Source organism: Salvelinus namaycush, chromosome 31, assembly GCF_016432855.1.
Source record: "Salvelinus namaycush isolate Seneca chromosome 31, SaNama_1.0, whole genome shotgun sequence".
Lineage (NCBI taxonomy): Eukaryota > Metazoa > Chordata > Actinopteri > Salmoniformes > Salmonidae > Salvelinus > Salvelinus namaycush.
In genome coordinates, this window is record NC_052337.1 from 12,149,404 (window position 1) to 12,167,171 (window position 17,768).

The 17,768-nt window shown below is 47.5% G+C and overlaps 1 protein-coding gene across 1 annotated transcript in view; it reads right to left on the reverse strand.

Moving 5' to 3' along the window:
• The window catches only part of LOC120026205 (laminin subunit gamma-3-like), a 178,275-nt gene that overhangs the window by 66,193 nt on the left and 94,314 nt on the right, over positions 1 to 17,768 (reverse strand). Inside the window, exons 11-12 of the mRNA XM_038971028.1 lie at positions 14,954 to 15,063; positions 12,047 to 12,283 (exon numbers count right to left, since the gene is read on the reverse strand). Coding sequence (XP_038826956.1) covers positions 12,047 to 12,283; positions 14,954 to 15,063 — 347 coding nt within the window. The remainder of the gene's footprint in view (positions 1 to 12,046; positions 12,284 to 14,953; positions 15,064 to 17,768) is intronic.

Here is a 17,768-nt window from a genome sequence, read left to right on the forward strand (position 1 = left end):
CACCGGAAGCAACGGCCTGCGTGCTCAGTATGAGAGGGTGACAACTTCACTCCGGGGAATGATTGAGAATGCCTCCGCAATCTTCCCCAACTCAAGGATCGTGGTGTCAACCCTTCTACGGAGGAAGGACTTCCACCCTGTCACAATCCAAAGAATAAACGTCAGCCTCTCCCGGGACTGTGCCCTGCTACCTAATGTAGACCTGGCCCACCATCCCACCCTCGATCTGGACTGTCTCTATGACCATGTTCACCTGTACAGGGAGACAGTCCCCAACCTTGCCAAGACTCTCAAAGACGTCACTTTAAACCGCAGCCCGACCGATATACCTAGGAACAGCGGAGCAATCTCCACCCCCCACCCCCCCGAGCTACACACAGGCTGTGAGAGGAGCAACTGGCCCAGCCTCTACCAACGAAATGAGTGACATTAAACAAATGTTGAGTCTACTATATGGTAAGATGAGCACAAGAGCTCCACCATCCTCACACTACATCCAAGTGACATGACACAAATGCTATCTTAAATGATAAACAAATCACATTTGCATAATAAGAGGTACGTTAATTTAAAAATCCTATTTTAATAGGAGTGTTTATCTCATTATGAAGGTAAAGAAAAACCAGTTATGAAATCTTTTTATGTTGCATGTTGGAATTTACAAGGATTGAAGTCCTCTGCTTTAGGGCTAAAGAGCAGTAACTCAGATTTTCTGAACGAAATTGATGTTGACATTGTACTGCTACAGGAAACATGGTGTAGAAGTGATGTTTCCACTGGCTGTCCATTAGGTTATAGGGAGATTATCCTGCTTTAAGGTATGGCCCAGGTGCAGACAGTGTTGAAGAAATGAAAGTTTATTCTTTAAACAGGGGCAGGCAAATGACAGGTCAAGGCAGGCAGGAGTCAATAATCCAGAGAGGGTGTAAGGCACTAGAACAGCAGGCGTGCTCAGGGTCAGGTCAGGCAGAGGTCGGTAATCCAGAGTAGTGGGGCAAAGGTATAGGACGACAGGCAGGCTCAGGGCAGGCAGAACGGTCAGAACCGGGAAACTAGACAACAAGAGCAAGGAACAGGCGGGAGCAGGGAAAACAAAACGTTGGTAGGTTCTACGAAACAAAACGAACTGGCAACAGACAAACAGAGAACACAGGTATAAATACACACGGGACAATGGGGAAGATGGGCGACACTTGGAGGGGGGTGGAGACAAGCACAAAGACAGGTGGAACAGATCAGGGAGTGAGAGGGATAATCGTACCATCATCCAAATTAAAAGGAATCACACAGAGCAGAGACTTAGTGGGAATGCTAATATGGTATGAATCTGAACTAACTTATTCAATCGAATTGATCAAAACAGGAGAATTCTTTATCTGGTTAAAAATCAACAAGGAGGCTATCTTATCAGATAAAAACGTCTTCAGTGTCTCCATTCTAGAGGGGGAGATAAGTCACTTTCAGGCCCTAGGCAACGTACTGGTATGTGGAGAAGAACTAGACACTATTAATAGTCATAGGGACAAACACCTACCGGGAAGCAACAGCCTTTCCCTCCCCACATACCCCCCCAGAAACAACTATGACAAAGTGAAAAACAAAACTGGAGTACAGCTCCTGAGGCTCTGTCATACACTTGGTCTGTACATAGTCAATTGTAGGCTAAGAGGGGACTCTTTTGGTTGGTACACCTACAGCTCATCCCTTGGCAGCAGTACTGTAGACTACTTCATCACCGACCTCAACCCAGAGTCTCTCAGAGCCTTCACAGTCAGCCCACTAACACCTCTCTCAGATCACAGTAAAAGCATAGTGTATCTGAGAAGAGCGGAACCCAACCATGAAGCATCAAGGCCCAATAAATTACATGGTACTTATCAGGCCTGTAGATGGAGTGCAAACAGTACAGAAATATACCAAAAGCAATTAGTAGCCAAAAAATACAATCTCTCCCGGATAGCTTTTAAGCCTTAACATTCTCCTACAGCAATAAAGGTGTAAACTTGGCCGTTTGGAACATAAACTTTATATTTGACAAATTAGCCTCCTTGGCTAATCTAAAGAAACATAAGAGCAAAGCAAAAACTATAGATAATGAAAAATGGTTTGATAATGATTGCAAAAATCGAAGAAAGTGTACAGTTGTACATGTACAGTTGAAGTCAGAAGATTACATACACTTAGGTTGTGTCAGAGCTGCTAGGAGTACTGGGTGGAGGAGTCAAGCGCAGAGAGCAGGTATTCAAGAACGCGGATTTATTTCCAGTGGACAGGGAAAACGATCATGCCCAAAACACACGGGTGCATGAAAATACCAGTCCAAACACACAGGACTAAACTGTCCGGAAAAATATAAAATCCACATAACAATCCAACACCAAATAACAGAGAAACAAGCCCGCACAAAAGCCAGCGGGCCTACTGCCCTTAAATAGCCTACCCACAAAACTAAACTCAAAACAGGTGCACCCAATCAGCCCAAACTAACAGAAACAAAAAGAAGAGAATCGATGGCAGCTAGTAGGCCGGTGACGACGACCGCCGAGCGCCGCCCGAACAGGAAGAGGCACCATCTTCGGCGGGATTCGTGACAGTACCCCCCCTCTGACGCGCGGCTCCCGCAGCGCGCCGACCCCGGCCTCGAGGACGACCCGGAGGGCGAGGCGCAGGACAATCCGGGTGGCGACGGTGGAAATCAACCAAGGGGGAAGGATCTAAAATGTCTCTCCCCGGTACCCAGCACCTCTCCTCCGGACCGTACCCCTCCCAGTCAACGAGGTACTGCAGGCCCCTCACCCGGCGTCTCGAGTCTAGAATAGCTCGTACTGTGTACGCCGGGGACCCCTCGATGTCCAGAGGGGGCGGAGGGACCTATAAGGGATCTATAACACACCTCGTTTATCCTCCTCAGGACTTTAAATGGCCCCACACACTGCGGCCCCAGCTTCCGGCAGGGCAGGCGGAGGGGCAGGTTTCGGGTCGAGAGCCAGACCCTGTCCCCTGGTGTGAACACAGGGGCCTCACTGCGGTGGCGGTCAGCGCTCTTCTTCTGCCGTTCACTGGCCTCGCTGAGAGAGTCCTGGACTGCCCGCCAGGTCTCCCTAGAGCGCTGTACCCACTCCTCCACTGCAGGAGCTTCGGTCTGGCTCTGATGCCACGGAGCCAGGACCGGCTGGTACCCCAGTACGCATTCAAATGGCGACATGTTAGTTGAGGAGTGGCGGAGGGAGTTCTGGGCCAACTCTGCCCACGGGACGTACCTCGCCCATTCTCCTGGCCGGTCCTGGCAATACGACCTCAGAAACCTACCCACTTCCTGGTTCACTCTTTCCACCTGCCCATTACTTTCGGGGTGATACCCAGAGGTAAGGCTGACCGAGACCCCCAGACGCTCCATAAACGCCCTCCACACCCGGGACGTGAACTGGGGACCTCGATCAGATACGATATCCTCCGGCACCCCGTAGTTCCGGAAGACGTGGGTAAATAGAGCCTCCGCAGTCTGTAGGGCCGTAGGGAGACCAGGCAATGGAAGGAGACGACAGGACTTAGAAAACCGATCCACAACGACCAGAACGGTAGTGTTCCCCTGAGACGGGGGAAGATCAGTCAGAAAATCTACCGATAGATGAGACCATGGCCGTTGTGGAACCGGGAGGGGTTGTAACTTCCCTCTCGGCAGGTGCCTAGGAGCCTTACTCTGTGCGCATACCGAGCAGGAGGAGACATAGAGTCTCACGTCCTTAGCCAAGGTGGCCCACCAGTATTTCCCCCTAAGACCCCGCACTGTCCTCTCAATCCCCGGATGACCCGAAGAAGGTAGTGTGTGAGCCCACCGAATCAATCGATCACGGACACCAAGCGATACGTACCTAAGGCCAGTCGGACACTGGGACGGCGCAGGTTCTACCCTCAACGCCCGCTCGATGTCCGCGTCCACCTCCCATACCACCGGGGCCACCAGACAAGAGGCTGGAAGGATGGGAGTCGGATCGATGGGCCGGTCATCCGTGTCATAGAGACGAGACAGCGCGTCGGCCCTAGTGTTGAGGGAACCTGGTCGATAAGAGATCGTAAATCTAAAGCGTGTAAAGAACATGGCCCACCTAGCTTGACGCGGATTCAGTCTCTTCGCCGCTCGGATATACTCCAGATTGCGGTGGTCAGTCCAGATGAGGAAAGGGTATTTAGCCCCCTCAAGCCAGTGTCTCCACACCTTCAGGGCTTTTACCATAGCTAGTAACTCCCGGTCCCCCACATCATAGTTCCGCTCCGCCGGACCCAGCTTCTTAGAAAAGAAAGCACAGGGACGGAGCTTCGGTGGCGTGCCCGAGCGCTGTGATAGCACGGCTCCAACACCAGCCTCGGACGCATCCACCTCCACTATGAACGCTAACGAAGGGTCCGGATGCGCCAACATGGGAGCCTCAGTAAACCTTGCCTTCAACTGGTTGAAGGCTCCATCTGCCTCGGCCGACCACCGTAGACGCACCGGCCCCCCCTTCAGCAGTGAGGTAATGGGCGCCGCCACTTGGCCAAAACCCCGGATAAACCTCCGGTAGTAATTGGCAAACCCTAAAAACCGCTGCACCTCCTTTACCGTGGTCGGAGTCGGCCAATTACGCACGGCGTTAACGCGGTAACACTCCATCACCACCCCCGAGGTGGAAATGCGATAACCCAGGAAGGAAACGGCTGGTTTGGAGAACACACATTTCTCAGCCTTGACGTATAGGTCATGCTCCAGCAGTCGCCCAAGCACCCTGCGCACCAGGGAGACATGCGCGGCGCGTGTGGCAGAATAGATCAAGATGTCATCAATATATACTACCACACCTGCCCCTGCAAGTCCCTGAGAATCTCATCTACAAAGGATTGGAAGATGGCTGAAGCATTCTTCAACCCATACGGCATGACGAGGTACTCATAGTGGCCTGATGTGGTACTAAACGCTGTTTTCCACTCGTCTCCTCCCCGAATACGCACCAGATTATACGCGCTCCTGAGGTCCAGTTTTGTGAAAAAACACGCTCTGTGGAATGATTCCATCGCCGTAGCGATGAGAGTTGTGGATAACTAAATCCCACTGTGATTGAATTTAGACCTCGATAATCAATGCACGAACGCAGTCCTCCCTCCTTTTTTCTCACAAAAAAGAAACTCGAGGAGGCGGGTGACATGGAGGGCCGAATGAACCCTTGTCCCAGAGCTTCCGTGACATATGTCTCCATAGCCAACGTCTCCTCCTGTGACAATGGGTACACGTGACTCCTGGGAAGTGCAGCGTTCTCCTGGAGGTTTATCACGCAATCCCACCGTCGATGAGGTGGTAATTTGGTCGCTTTTTTCTTACTAAAAGCGATAGCCAAATCGGCATATTCTGGGGGAATGCGCACAGTGGAAACTTGGTCTGGACTCTCCACCGACGTGGCACCGATGGAAACTCCCACACACCTACCTGAACACTCATCTGACCACCCCTGAAGAGCTCCCTGTCTCCAGGAAATGAAGGGATTGTGAATGGCTAGCCAGGGAACCCCCAACACCACTGGAAACCCAGGTGAATCAATAAGGTAAAAACTGATCTGCTCCCTATGATCCCCCTGTGTTACCATGTCCAGCGGAATCGTGGCCTCCCTGACCAGCCCTGACCCTAACGGTCGGCTATCTAAGGAGTGCACGGGGAAAGGTGGGTCTATCTGCACCAGCGGAATACCCAACTTACGGGCGAGTCCGCGATCCATAAAACTCCCAGCTGCGCCTGAGTCGACTAGCGCCTTATGCTGAAGAGAGGGGAAAAACGCAGGGAAAAAAATAACCAAAAACATGTGACCAACAGGGAGCTCTGGGTGAGTCTTGTGCCTACTCACCTGGGGTGGCCGAGGAGTATTCCGCCTGCCATCCCGACTCCCAGATGGACTCCTCCAGCACCGGTCCGAAGTGTGTCCTCTCCGGCCACAGTAGGTGCAAGAGGAGCCACCTCCTCCGGGTCCCCCTAGATGCAGCTCCTCCCAACTCCATCGGAGTTGGAGCGGGAGGGCTGGGAGGTGGAATTGACAGGACCCCCTCTGAACGCCCGCGGGCAGCTAGCAGGTTATCTAGTCGGATCGACATGTCGATCAGTTCATCGAGGGAGAGTGTGGTGTCCCGACAAGCTAGCTCCCGGCGGACGTCCTCCCGGAGGCTGCAATGGTAATGGTCTATTAAGGCCCTGTCATTCCACCCCGCACCAGCAGCCAAGGTCCGGATTTCTAAAGCGAACTCCTGGACTCTCCTCGTCTCCTGTCTGAGGTGGAACAGACGCTCACCCGCCGCTCGGCCCTCCGGTGGGTGGTCGAACACCGCTCGAAACCGGCGGGTGAACTCCGGGTAGTGGTCCCGAGCCGAGTCTGGGCTGTTCCAGACTGCGTTGGCCCAGTCCAGGGCCCTACCCGACAAACAGGAGACAAGGAGGCTTACACTCTCCTCACCCGAGGGAGTCGGACGCACGGTAGCCAGGTATAGCTCAAGCTGGAGCAGAAATCCCTGGCATCCAGCCGCGGCTCCATCGTACTCCCTCGGGGGGGTGAGACGCAATGTGCTGGTCCCAGCCGATGACACTGGAGGAGTGGGTTGTGTCGTCTGCAGGGGAGCTGAAGGGGGCGTCGGGAGACCACTCCTCTCCCATCGCTCCATCCTCTCCATCATCTGGTCCATCGCTGACCCGATTCGATGGAGGACAGCTGTATGATGATGGACGCGCTCCTCCATAGTTGGGAGAGGGGTGGTCGCTGCTTCTGCTGACTCCATTGGTGGTGCGGGCTTCTGTCAGAGCTGCTAGGAGTACTGGGTGGAGGAGTCAAGCGCAGAGAGCAGGTATTCAAGAACGCAGATTTATTTCCAGTGGACAGGGAAAATGATCATGCCCAAAACACACGGGCGCATGAAAATACCAGTCCAAACACACAGGACTAAACTGTCCGGAAAAATATAAAATCCACATAACAATCCAACACCAAATAACAGAGAAACAAGCCCGCACAAAAGCCAGCGGGCCTACTGCCCTTAAATAGCCTACCCACAAAACTAAACTCAAAACAGGTGCACCCAATCAGCCCAAACTAACAGAAACAAAAAGAAGAGAATCGATGGCAGCTAGTAGGCCGGTGACGACGACCGCCGAGCGCCGCCCGAACAGGAAGAGGCACCATCTTCGGCGGGATTCGTGACAGGTTGGAGTCATTAAAACTCATTTTTCAACCACTACACAAATTTCTTGTTAACAAACTATAGTTTTGGCAAGTCGGTTAGGACATCTACTTTGTGCATGACACAAGTAATTTTTCCAACAATTGTTTACAGACAGATTATTTCACTTATAATTCACTGTATCACACACAATTCCAGTGGGTCAGAAGTTTACATACACTAAGTTGAATGTGCCTTTAAACAGCTTGGAAAATTCACGAAAATTATGTAATGGCTTTAGAAGCTTCTGATAGGCTACTGATAGGCTCATTTGAGTCAATTGGAGGTGTACCTGTGGATGTATTTCAAGGCCTACCTTCAAACTCAGTGCCTCTTTGCTTGACATCATGGGCTTGTGGTAGCCTACCCGATACATTTGACCCAAGTTAAACAATTTAAAGGCAATGCTACCAAATACTAATTGAGTGTATGTAAACTTCTGACCCACTGGGAATGTGACAAAATAAATAAAAGCTGCAATAAATCCTTCTCTCTACTATTATTCTGACATTTCACATTCTTAAAATGTGGTGGTGATCCTAACTGACCTAAGACAGGGAATTTTTACTCGGATTAAATGTCAGGAATTTTGAAAAACTGAGATGAAATGTATTTGGCTAAAGTGTATGTAAACTTCCGACTTCAGCTGTATATCTATTCAAAAACACAGAGACCCAGACAACAAAAATATATGCCTTCAATATGGGGAAACACTGAAGCAATACAAACGCAACATAAGAACAAAAAAAGAACAGCACATTAGAAGTCAGCTGGATGTAATTGAGGAATCCATACAATCAAACCACTTCTGGGAGAATTTGAATAAATTAAACAAACCTCATCATGAGGAATTGGCTATCCAAAATGGGGATACAGTGGCAAGAAAAAGTATCTGACCCTTTTGGAATTTCCTGGATTTCTGCATAAATCTTACGTTGTTTGATCTGATCTTCATCTAAGTCACAACAATAAACAAACACAGTGTTCTTAAACTGATAACACACAAATTATTGTATTTTTCTTGTCTATATTGAATACATCGTTTAAACAGTCACAGTGTAGGCTGGAAAAAGTATGTGAACCCCTAGGCTAATGACTTCTCCAAAAGCTAACTGGAGTCAGGGGTCAGCTAACCTGGAGTCCAATCAATGAGACGAGTTTGGAGATTTTGGTTAGAGCTGGCCTGCCCCATAAAAAACACTCACAATAGAGTTTGCTATTCACAAGAAGCATTGCCTGATGTGAACCATGCCTCAAACGAAAGAGATCTCAGAAGACCTAAGATTAAGAACGGTTGCCCTGCATAAAGCTGGAAAGGGTTACAGAACTATCTCTAAAAGTCAGTCCACGGTAAGACAAATTGTCTATAAATGGAGAAAGTTCAGCACTGTTGGTACTCTCCCTAGGAGTGGCCGTCCTGCAAAGAAGACTGCAAGAGCACAAAGCAGAATGCTCAATGAGGTTAAGAAGAATCCTAGAGTGTCAGCTAAAGACTTACAGAAATCTCTGGAAGATTGTAACATCTCTGTTGATGTGTCTACTATACATAAAAGACTAAACAAGAATGTTGTTCATGGGAGGACACCATAGAAGAAGACACTGCTGTCCCAAAAAAAGTCTGAAGTTTGCAAAAGAGCACCTGGATGTTCCACAGCGCTACTGGCAAAATATTCTGTGGACAGATGAAACTACTGTGTAGTTGTTTGGAAGGAACACACAACACTATGTGTGGAGAAAAAAAGGCACAGCACACCAACATCAAAACCTCATCCCAACTGTAAAGTATGGTGGAGGGAGCATCATGGTTTGGGGCTGCTTTGCTGCCTCAGGGCCTGGACAGCTTGCTGTCATCGACGGAAAACTGTATTCCCAAGTTTATCAATATATTTTGCAGGAGAATGTAAGGCCATCTGTTCGCCAATTGAAGCTCAACAGAAGTTAGGTGATGCAACAGGACAACATCCCAAAAGACAGAAGTAAATCAACAACAGAATGGCTTCAACAGAAGAAAATGCGCCTTCTGGAGTGGCCCAGTCAGTCCTGACCTCAACCCGATTGAGATGCTGTGGCATGACCTCAAGAGAGCAGTTCACACCAGACATCCCAAGAATATTGTGGAACTGAAACAGTTTTGTAAGGAGGAATGGTCCAAAATTCCTCCTGACTGTTGTGCAGGTCTGATCCACAACTACAGAAAACGTTTGGTTGAGGTTATTCCTGCCAAAGGAGGGTCAACCTGTTATTAAATCCATGGGTTCATATACTTTTTCCAACCTGCACTGTGAATGTTTACACGGTGTGTTCAATAAAGACATGAACAATTAATAGTTTGTGTGTTATTAGTTTAATCAGACTGTGTTTGTCTATTGTTGTGACGTAGATGAAGATCAGATACAATTTTATGACCAATTTATGCAGAAATCCAGGTAATTCCAAAGGGTTCACATACTGTTTCTTCCCACTGTATGTGGAGAAATCACTTTGCAAACTTCTACAGCAATTTAACAAAGAGCCCAGAACAAAATGATATACAAGAATAATTACAAATCCTTGAATCAGCAGTCAAAGACTATCAGAATCCTGTGGATACCCCAGTTACAGAAAAATAATTATTGGAAAAACTATGCACTCTCCAACCAAAAAAGGCCTGTGGTGCTGATGGTATTTTAAATGAAATGATCAAAGATACAGACCCCAAATTCAAATTTGCTATACTCAAACTCTTCAACATTATCCTCACTTCAGGTATTTTTCCTGATATTTGGAACCAAGATCTGATCACACCAGTCTATTAAAATGTTGACAAATTTGACACAAATAATTACAGAGGAATTTGCGTTAACAGCAACTTAGGGAAATTTCTCTGCAGTATCATAAATTGCAGACTACATAATTTCCTTGATTAACACAACGTCCTAAGCGGAAGCCAAATTGGATTTTTTTACATTTTATTATTATTATTTAAAAAAAATATTATCGTATAACAGACCCCATTTACACCCTGCACACTCTAAATAACAACAAGTAAACCAAAACAAAGGCAAAATCTACTTGTGTTTTGTAGACTTCAAGAAAGCATTTGATTCAATTCAAGTTTTTTATAAACTAATAGAAAGTGGTATTGGAGGGAAAACATATGATTTTATTAAATCAATGTACACTAAAAACAAATGTGCGGTTAAAATTGGCAACAAGCAAACAGACTTCTTCTCTGAGGGACGTGTAGTGAAAGAGGTCTGCCCAATAAGGCCAACACTATTTAACATCTACATTAATCAATCTGAAAAACCATTAGAAGAATCGGCAGCACCTGTTCTCACCCTACACAACACTGAAATCGAGTGTCTGCTATGCGCAGATGACCTGGTGCTACTGTCTCCCACTAAGGAGGGGTTACAGCAGCATCTAGATCATCTGCACAGGTTCGGTCAGACCTGGGCTCTGACCGTTAACTTAAAGAAACTGAATATAATGATATTCCATAAAAGGTCCGGAAATCAGGATGACAAATATTAATTATATTTCGACACAGTTCTATTAGAACACACCAAAAACGACACGTATCTAGGACTAAATATCAGCAACACAGGTAGCTTCACATGGCTGTGAATTAGCTGAGAGACAAAGCAAGAAGAGCATTCTATGCCATTAAAAGGAATATTAAAATCGAAATTCTAATTAGAATCTGGCAAAAGAACCAATTGCTCTATATGGCAGTGAAGTATGGAGTCCGCTCAATAATAATGAATTTACCAAATGGGACAAACATCCAATCGAAATACTGCATGCAGAGTTTTGCAAGACTCTGTTGCAAGTGCAAAGAAACCCGCCAAATAACGCATGTAGAGCAGAATTGGGCCAATACCCTTTCCTTATTCAAATAGAAAAAAGAGCCAAACAAGTGACCCCTAAACATTTCATTACACATCCCTACAATGTCAAGATGAAACAAGAAAAGAGTCCCATCAGTCAGCTGGTTCCAAAGCTCAGTTCAATAACCCAAACCAACCCCATAGAGCCTCAGGACAGCACTCTGAAAATCTGGTCCAGCCAACTCCTCACAAAGAAAAAAGAAAAAGACATCACCTATTGGAAAGACATCACAAAAAATCTAAGTAAACTTCAATGATATTTGGCTCTAAACAGACAGTTCATGGTGGCAGACTATCGACCACTGTGACTGATCGAAAACTGAGGAAAACACTGACTGGGTACAGACACAGTGAGCACAGTTTGGCTATAGAGACCGGTCGTCACAGGCAAACCTGGCTGCCCAGAGAGGACAGGCTGTGCTCACTCTGCTCCAGAAGAGAGATAGAGACAAAGATCTAATATTTATTTGGTGAAAAGACTAAATGTGTTCTCCTGCCACAACCTGAGGGACAGCCAGTGAAAAGTGCTATGTAATGTCAATAATATTTCCCATTTAGTTTTATTTTGGCTCTCATACCATGTCATGTAGCTTCTCAGTCATGTTGGGACTGGTCTACTGCTATTGCTTTAATGTATTATTATTATTCTCATTAATATTGTTGTTGTGGTTGCTGTTAATGGTAATCCCATTCGCACTACTATTATTCTTATTGCTGTTGGTCCCACCATTTTTGTTATATGTATACTTTGACAATGTAAGTCATTTAACTTGCCATGTCAATAAAGTCTATTGAATTTAATTGAATTGAGAGAGAGGGAAAGTCGAGTAGAAAAGAGGGGAGAAGGAAAAAGAAGAGGTTAAGAGAAGAGAGAAATAGAGGTATAGAGAGGGAATGAGAAAATGAGAGAACAAGAAAAAAAGAAAAACACGAGAGACTTGTCCTACCTGTCTCAGGGTGGCAGGGTCCATGCTGGTGGCAGGTGCAGGGCACACAGGGAGACAGGGGTCCTCCGTTAGGGACCTCTCTGCTGAATCCTGGGGCACAGAGCTCACAGAACTGACCCCCAAATCCAGGAGGGCATGTACACACCTCTACCCAGGGAACAGGGGGGGTAGAGGGGGTAACAGGACTGGAGAAGGGGGCAGCGGAAGCCAGGGTTACCCCTGAGAGTTGGGACGTGTCTGGGGAGAGAGGATGGAGATCATTAATACTTTATCTCCAAATCTGGAGAGGTCATGAATACTCAAACGTCTTCAAAAGGCTACTCTCACATCCAGAGGACAATGGTACACTAATACTGAGTTTTATCATCAGAAACAAGATTAATTTAGGAATTTAACCAAGTTAAATGTGTGTGTGTGTGTGTGTGTGTGTGTGTGTGTGTGTGTGTGTGTGTGTGTGTGTGTGTGTGTGTGTGTGTGTGTGTGTGTGCATACCTGCGCTCTTGTGATGTAAATGTGGGCACATACCTATCTACCTCACTCTGAGAATCTCTGATAAAACAAATGTATAAATCAGAGCAGTGGAGCGAGAGAGGAGGAGGAGGAAAGGAGGAGAGGAAGATAAGAAAAAGTGGAGGTATTGGGGGAGCCTGCACCCACTGGGATTACTGATTCCTCTTTACTCTCTTCCTCCATGAATAGTGATGGGGATAGTCCAGGTTGAATCCTCCTCAGCCATTGTACAGAATACTACCACCACCACTCAAGGTCCAGTGCCCGGGCTTTCAACAGAGGCTCTTTACCAGTGCCAGTGAGGATGTTTGTGTGTGCGTGCGTATATCACGGTGAGTAAGTAAGGGATGTGGGATTTTCATGAGATCAAACATACAGAATGTGTGAATGAATGAATTAATGTGTAATGAGAGAAAGGGAGAGAGGGAAAGAAACATTTAAAAAAGACAGAATAAGCATCAGGAAGAGAGAGACCTTGGCCTCTAACAAGCCGTGATCACCCTGATCCTTAAGCAACAATCCAACACAGTTAATTTACCATCTGCAAATCAGCCCCCAACCAACTCATCCCCTCCGACTACCATACTCCTGGCCGCCAGTTAAACCATCTCCCTCTCCTTCTCCCTGTCTCTGGGCAGCCACCCGCCCCTCTCTGATACAGAGGGGTTGGGTTAAATGCGTAAGACACATTTCAGTTGAATGCATTCAGATGTACTACTGACTAGGTATCCCCCTTTCCCTCTCTCTCTCTCCATCTCTCTCTCCCCCTCACTCTTCCCCTCTTTCCCTTTTTCTCGCTCCCTTTTCCATTCTCTCTACATCTCTCTCTCTCTCCCATTCTTTCTGCCCCTCTCTCCATTCCTCTCTCTCTCTCCCTCCACCCCGCACACCTCTCCCTCTACTGATTGTGTGGAAGCCTCCTACCCTAACCTTACATCTTCAACACTACTCAGCTGTCACACAGGATCCTCACCCAACAATGTGACATCCTTCGCCTACAGACAATCCTGTCATTAAAATAATAATGAATGTCTTAATCTGTTTTGTGGTGCAGGGAGGGAGAAAAAGGCGAAATTGCACTTTGTGGGATTTTCATATTAGCATTTGCTTGGCGGCCTGCGGAGATAAGGCACTAACACTGTTTGAGAATTCATTTGAGACCGAACACAAATCATTAGCAGTGTTTTCCTCCGCAATGCACAAAGAGGCTGTGTGAATGTGTGTGTGTGTGTGTGTGTGTGTGTGTGTGTGTGTGTGTGTGTGTGAGAGAGAGACTGTGTGCGTCCATGTGTATATTAGTGTGAATGTGTGCGTGTGCATGCACATAGTGCGTATGTGAATGTGTGTGTGGCTTTGACCCAATGTGAGAGATGGTGTGTGTGGCTTTAACTAAAGTGATAGATGGTGACTTTTAACAGCTATTCTGTCATCTATGTGCTCCAATCTAATGTAATGCCTCTCACATCCTCTCAGTACCCTGACCTAGAGAGAGAGAGAGAGAGAGAGAGAGAGAGAGAGAGAGAGAGAGAGAGAGAGAGAGAGAGAGAGAGAGAGAGAGAGAGAGAGAGAGAGAGAGAGAGAGAGAGAGAGAGAGAGAGAGAGAGAGAGAGAGAGAGAGAGAGAGAGAGAGAGAGAGAGAGAGAGAGAGAGAGAGAGAGAGAGAGAGAGAGAATCAGACTGTACCCCCACCCACTCCATTAAAGAGCAGAGGATATGGAAGTACAGACAGGCAATATCTGTGAGCAGAAGTCCTGCTGCTCTTGCATAGATGAATTTGGCACAACTCAATGCTTCAGTGAGAGCAAGCGTGTGTTGAACACTCAGCGATATAAAGTAGGCCTTAACTGGTAATGAAAATGTGCGTGGGTGCCTCTGTTGCATTTAATAGTCTCAAAGTGGTTGTGTGTATAAACTAGAAAGAGTGTGTGTGCGTGTATGTGTGTGTGTACGTACGTGGGTGCATGTGGTCCATATGAGAGTGACTGAGGCAGTGTTACTAAGTGAGATAGAGTTCTGGTACTGAACTTCCCCTGCCAGTGAAATAACTTGACAGCTGATGTTCACGAGGCCAAGGGGTGTTACCACGCAGATTCTCCTCTGAGATGTTCCAGAAGAGGCCGGAGCCAATGAGAGGGCAGCCGGTTGAGAGCAAGTAGTAGGAAGCAGACTGCTGTCCATTAATGAACTGACAGGGTAGAGAGGAACCACATCCAGCTCAATGACTCTTCTGATGGATTTTTTAAAACTTTGGTTAGTGATCGGGTACAGGAGGCACAAATAATGAACAACACGCTAGCTTGATGTGTACCCATTGCATGTATGCACACACACTTATACACACCCACTCTTACACACATGCACGCATGTAAAGACACACACACACACACACACACTTACAGTTGTGTCCTCCTGCGTTGCTGATCTGTATAGCAGTGAGGTTGAAGAGAAGATGGTGGAACTGGAAGGCAGACAAAGAAGGCCTCAGCCTCGTCTCCTCCTTGTGAAGTCTGGAGGAAAACAAACACAAACACAGCTCCATGATTACTGAGGCCCCTACGTTTACTGAGGCCCCTATGATTACTGAGGCCCCTATGATTACTGAGGCCCCTATGTTTACTGAGGCCCCTATGATTACTGAGGCCCCTATGATTACTGAGGCCCCTACGTTTACTGAGGCCCCTACGATTACTGAGGCCCCTACGATTACTGAGGCCCCTACGATTACTGAGGCCCCTACGTTTACTGAGGCCCCTATGATTACTGAGGCCCCTACGTTTACTGAGGCCCCTACGTTTACTGAGGCCCCTACGATTACTGAGGCCCCTACGATTACTGAGGCCCCTATGTTTACTGAGGCCCCTATGATTACTGAGGCCCCTATGATTACTGAGGCCCCTATGATTACTGAGGCCCCTATGATTACTGAGGCCCCTACGTTTACTGAGGCCCCTACGTTTACTGAGGCCCCTACGTTTACTGAGGCCCCTATGATTACTGAGGCCCCTACGTTTACTGAGGCCCCTACGTTTACTGAGGCCCCTACGTTTACTGAGGCCCCTATGATTACCGAGGCCCGCAACATGTTTGTACAGTATTATTACGTGCAGTATGTTTGTAGGAATGAATAAATGCACCAGTCTTATCTTATGTCCTCCGTCTGAAATGTAGCATGGGATGTTTGTGTTAGTAACGGGAATGTGGAAGCTGTCCGTTAGACATACAGCTCCTACTCTGTCCTGTGTGTGAATGTGTTATATTTGGGCAAGGTATATCCGCTATATGTCCTCTGTGTCTATGAGTTAGTGTTGACAGTATATAACATTTCCTCTGTATGTGAAAAAATGTGTCCAGTCTATGGACCACACAGACCTCTCCCCCTCTACAGAGGTCCTCGTTCCCCGGCCCCTAGACTGCCATAGTTATAAAGGGAGACAATTAGAAACACAGCCTCACAGCCCCCCGTAATGGAGCTGCTGCTCTGCTGCTGTGTAGCGATAAGCAGGGGTTGATGTGAAAGTGAGAGAACTCTCTGCCATGTCTTCCCTATGGAGCAATGGCCATTTTGGTTCTAATCAGAGCCGGGCAGAGCCAGAGACACTGAGACAGTAATTAAGGAATGCTAGTATGAGAGGAACATCATCAGGTGACCAGGAATCCACTGGAGGTCTGTGCATAGTGTGTGGTGGGAGCCCACACATAGACAGACACTAACATACACACACGTGTTTGTTTTACTATCTTTGTGGGGACCAAACAACGGATTCCCATTCAAAATCCCATTTTCCCTAACCCTAAACCTAATCCTAACCCTTATCCTAACCCTAACCTTAACCCTAACCCTAACCTTAACCTCAAATCCCTAACCTTAACCCTAATCCCAATTCTAACCCCTAACCCTAAAATAGCCTTTTACCTTGTGGGGACCTGCGAAATGACCCCAAATGTTCCTTATTTTACCATCCCTGTGAGGACTTCTGGTCATAAACAAGGATAGTAATACCAAACACACACACACATACACAGATAGATAGAGACACAGAGGGGCAGAGAGGAGAGAGAGATGAGGAGGAGAAGAGAAAATAGAGGATGAAGATGAAGAGAAGAGAACCAGAATACACAAACATGTTTACACATTTAGAATGAAAAGTATCCACCCGTTGTGTCTCCCTACAGTCTGCACTGTAATGGAGAACAACAAAGGCTAACTCCTCCAACACTATTTAACATGTGGGCATCAACCACCCCCTCAGTCTCTGAACACCCCTATCCACCCCCCTACTCCCTGTGATTATAAATGATCCTGGTGTCTGCTGGAAACACAGAGCCACTTATCCTGGCTAATACATTCAACACATTCACACAACACATGCAGGCTCACAGTCATAACATACAGCATGCTATCTGTCACTCAGAGTACATAGCCAAGGGATGGGGAAGTGTGTGTTGTGTTATTGTCTGCAGTCAAATGACACAAACACAGGCATGGATACACACACACACACAAACACACACACACACACCACTCCACTTCCCAGCTGATCCAGGTCAACCGTGTGGAGCCAGGAAGAGAGCTCCAGCAGGAGGGGATGCTGTGTGTGTGTGTGTGTGTGTGTGTGTGTGTGTGTGTGTGTGTGTGTGTGTGTGTGTGTGTGTGTGTGTGTGTGTGTGTGTGTGTGAGAGGGTGTGTAGGGACAGATATCTGTCTCTCTAATGATGTGTGTGGAGCCTGTCTCCATAGATGGCCCACTTAATGACACTCCTGTCCCCAGGCCCCGCTGCTTTAAGGGGGGAACCAAACTGCCCCTTCAACAAGGGCTGGGGGGCAGGGGAGAACTCATTAAGTCTTCCGCATGCTTCGGTTTGGCTGGCGCCTAGTCGAACTTGGCTAGGTGAATGAATGAATGTGCTCGCCTACTCTCTAAAAATACATTTGCTTGAAAAAGTAGTCAAAATGTATCTAAGATTGCCTCCCGGGTGGCGCAGTGGTCTAGGGCACTGCATCGCAGTGCTAACTGCGCCACCAGAGTCTCTGGGTTTGCGCCCAGGCTCTGTCGCAGCCGGCCGCGACCGGGAGGTCCGTGGGGCGACGCACAATTGGCACAGCGTCGTCCGGGTTAGGGAGGGTTTGGCCGGTAGGGATATCCTTGTCTCATCGCGCTCCAGCGACTCCTGTGGCGGGCCGGGCGCAGTGCGCGCTAACCGAGGGGGGCGG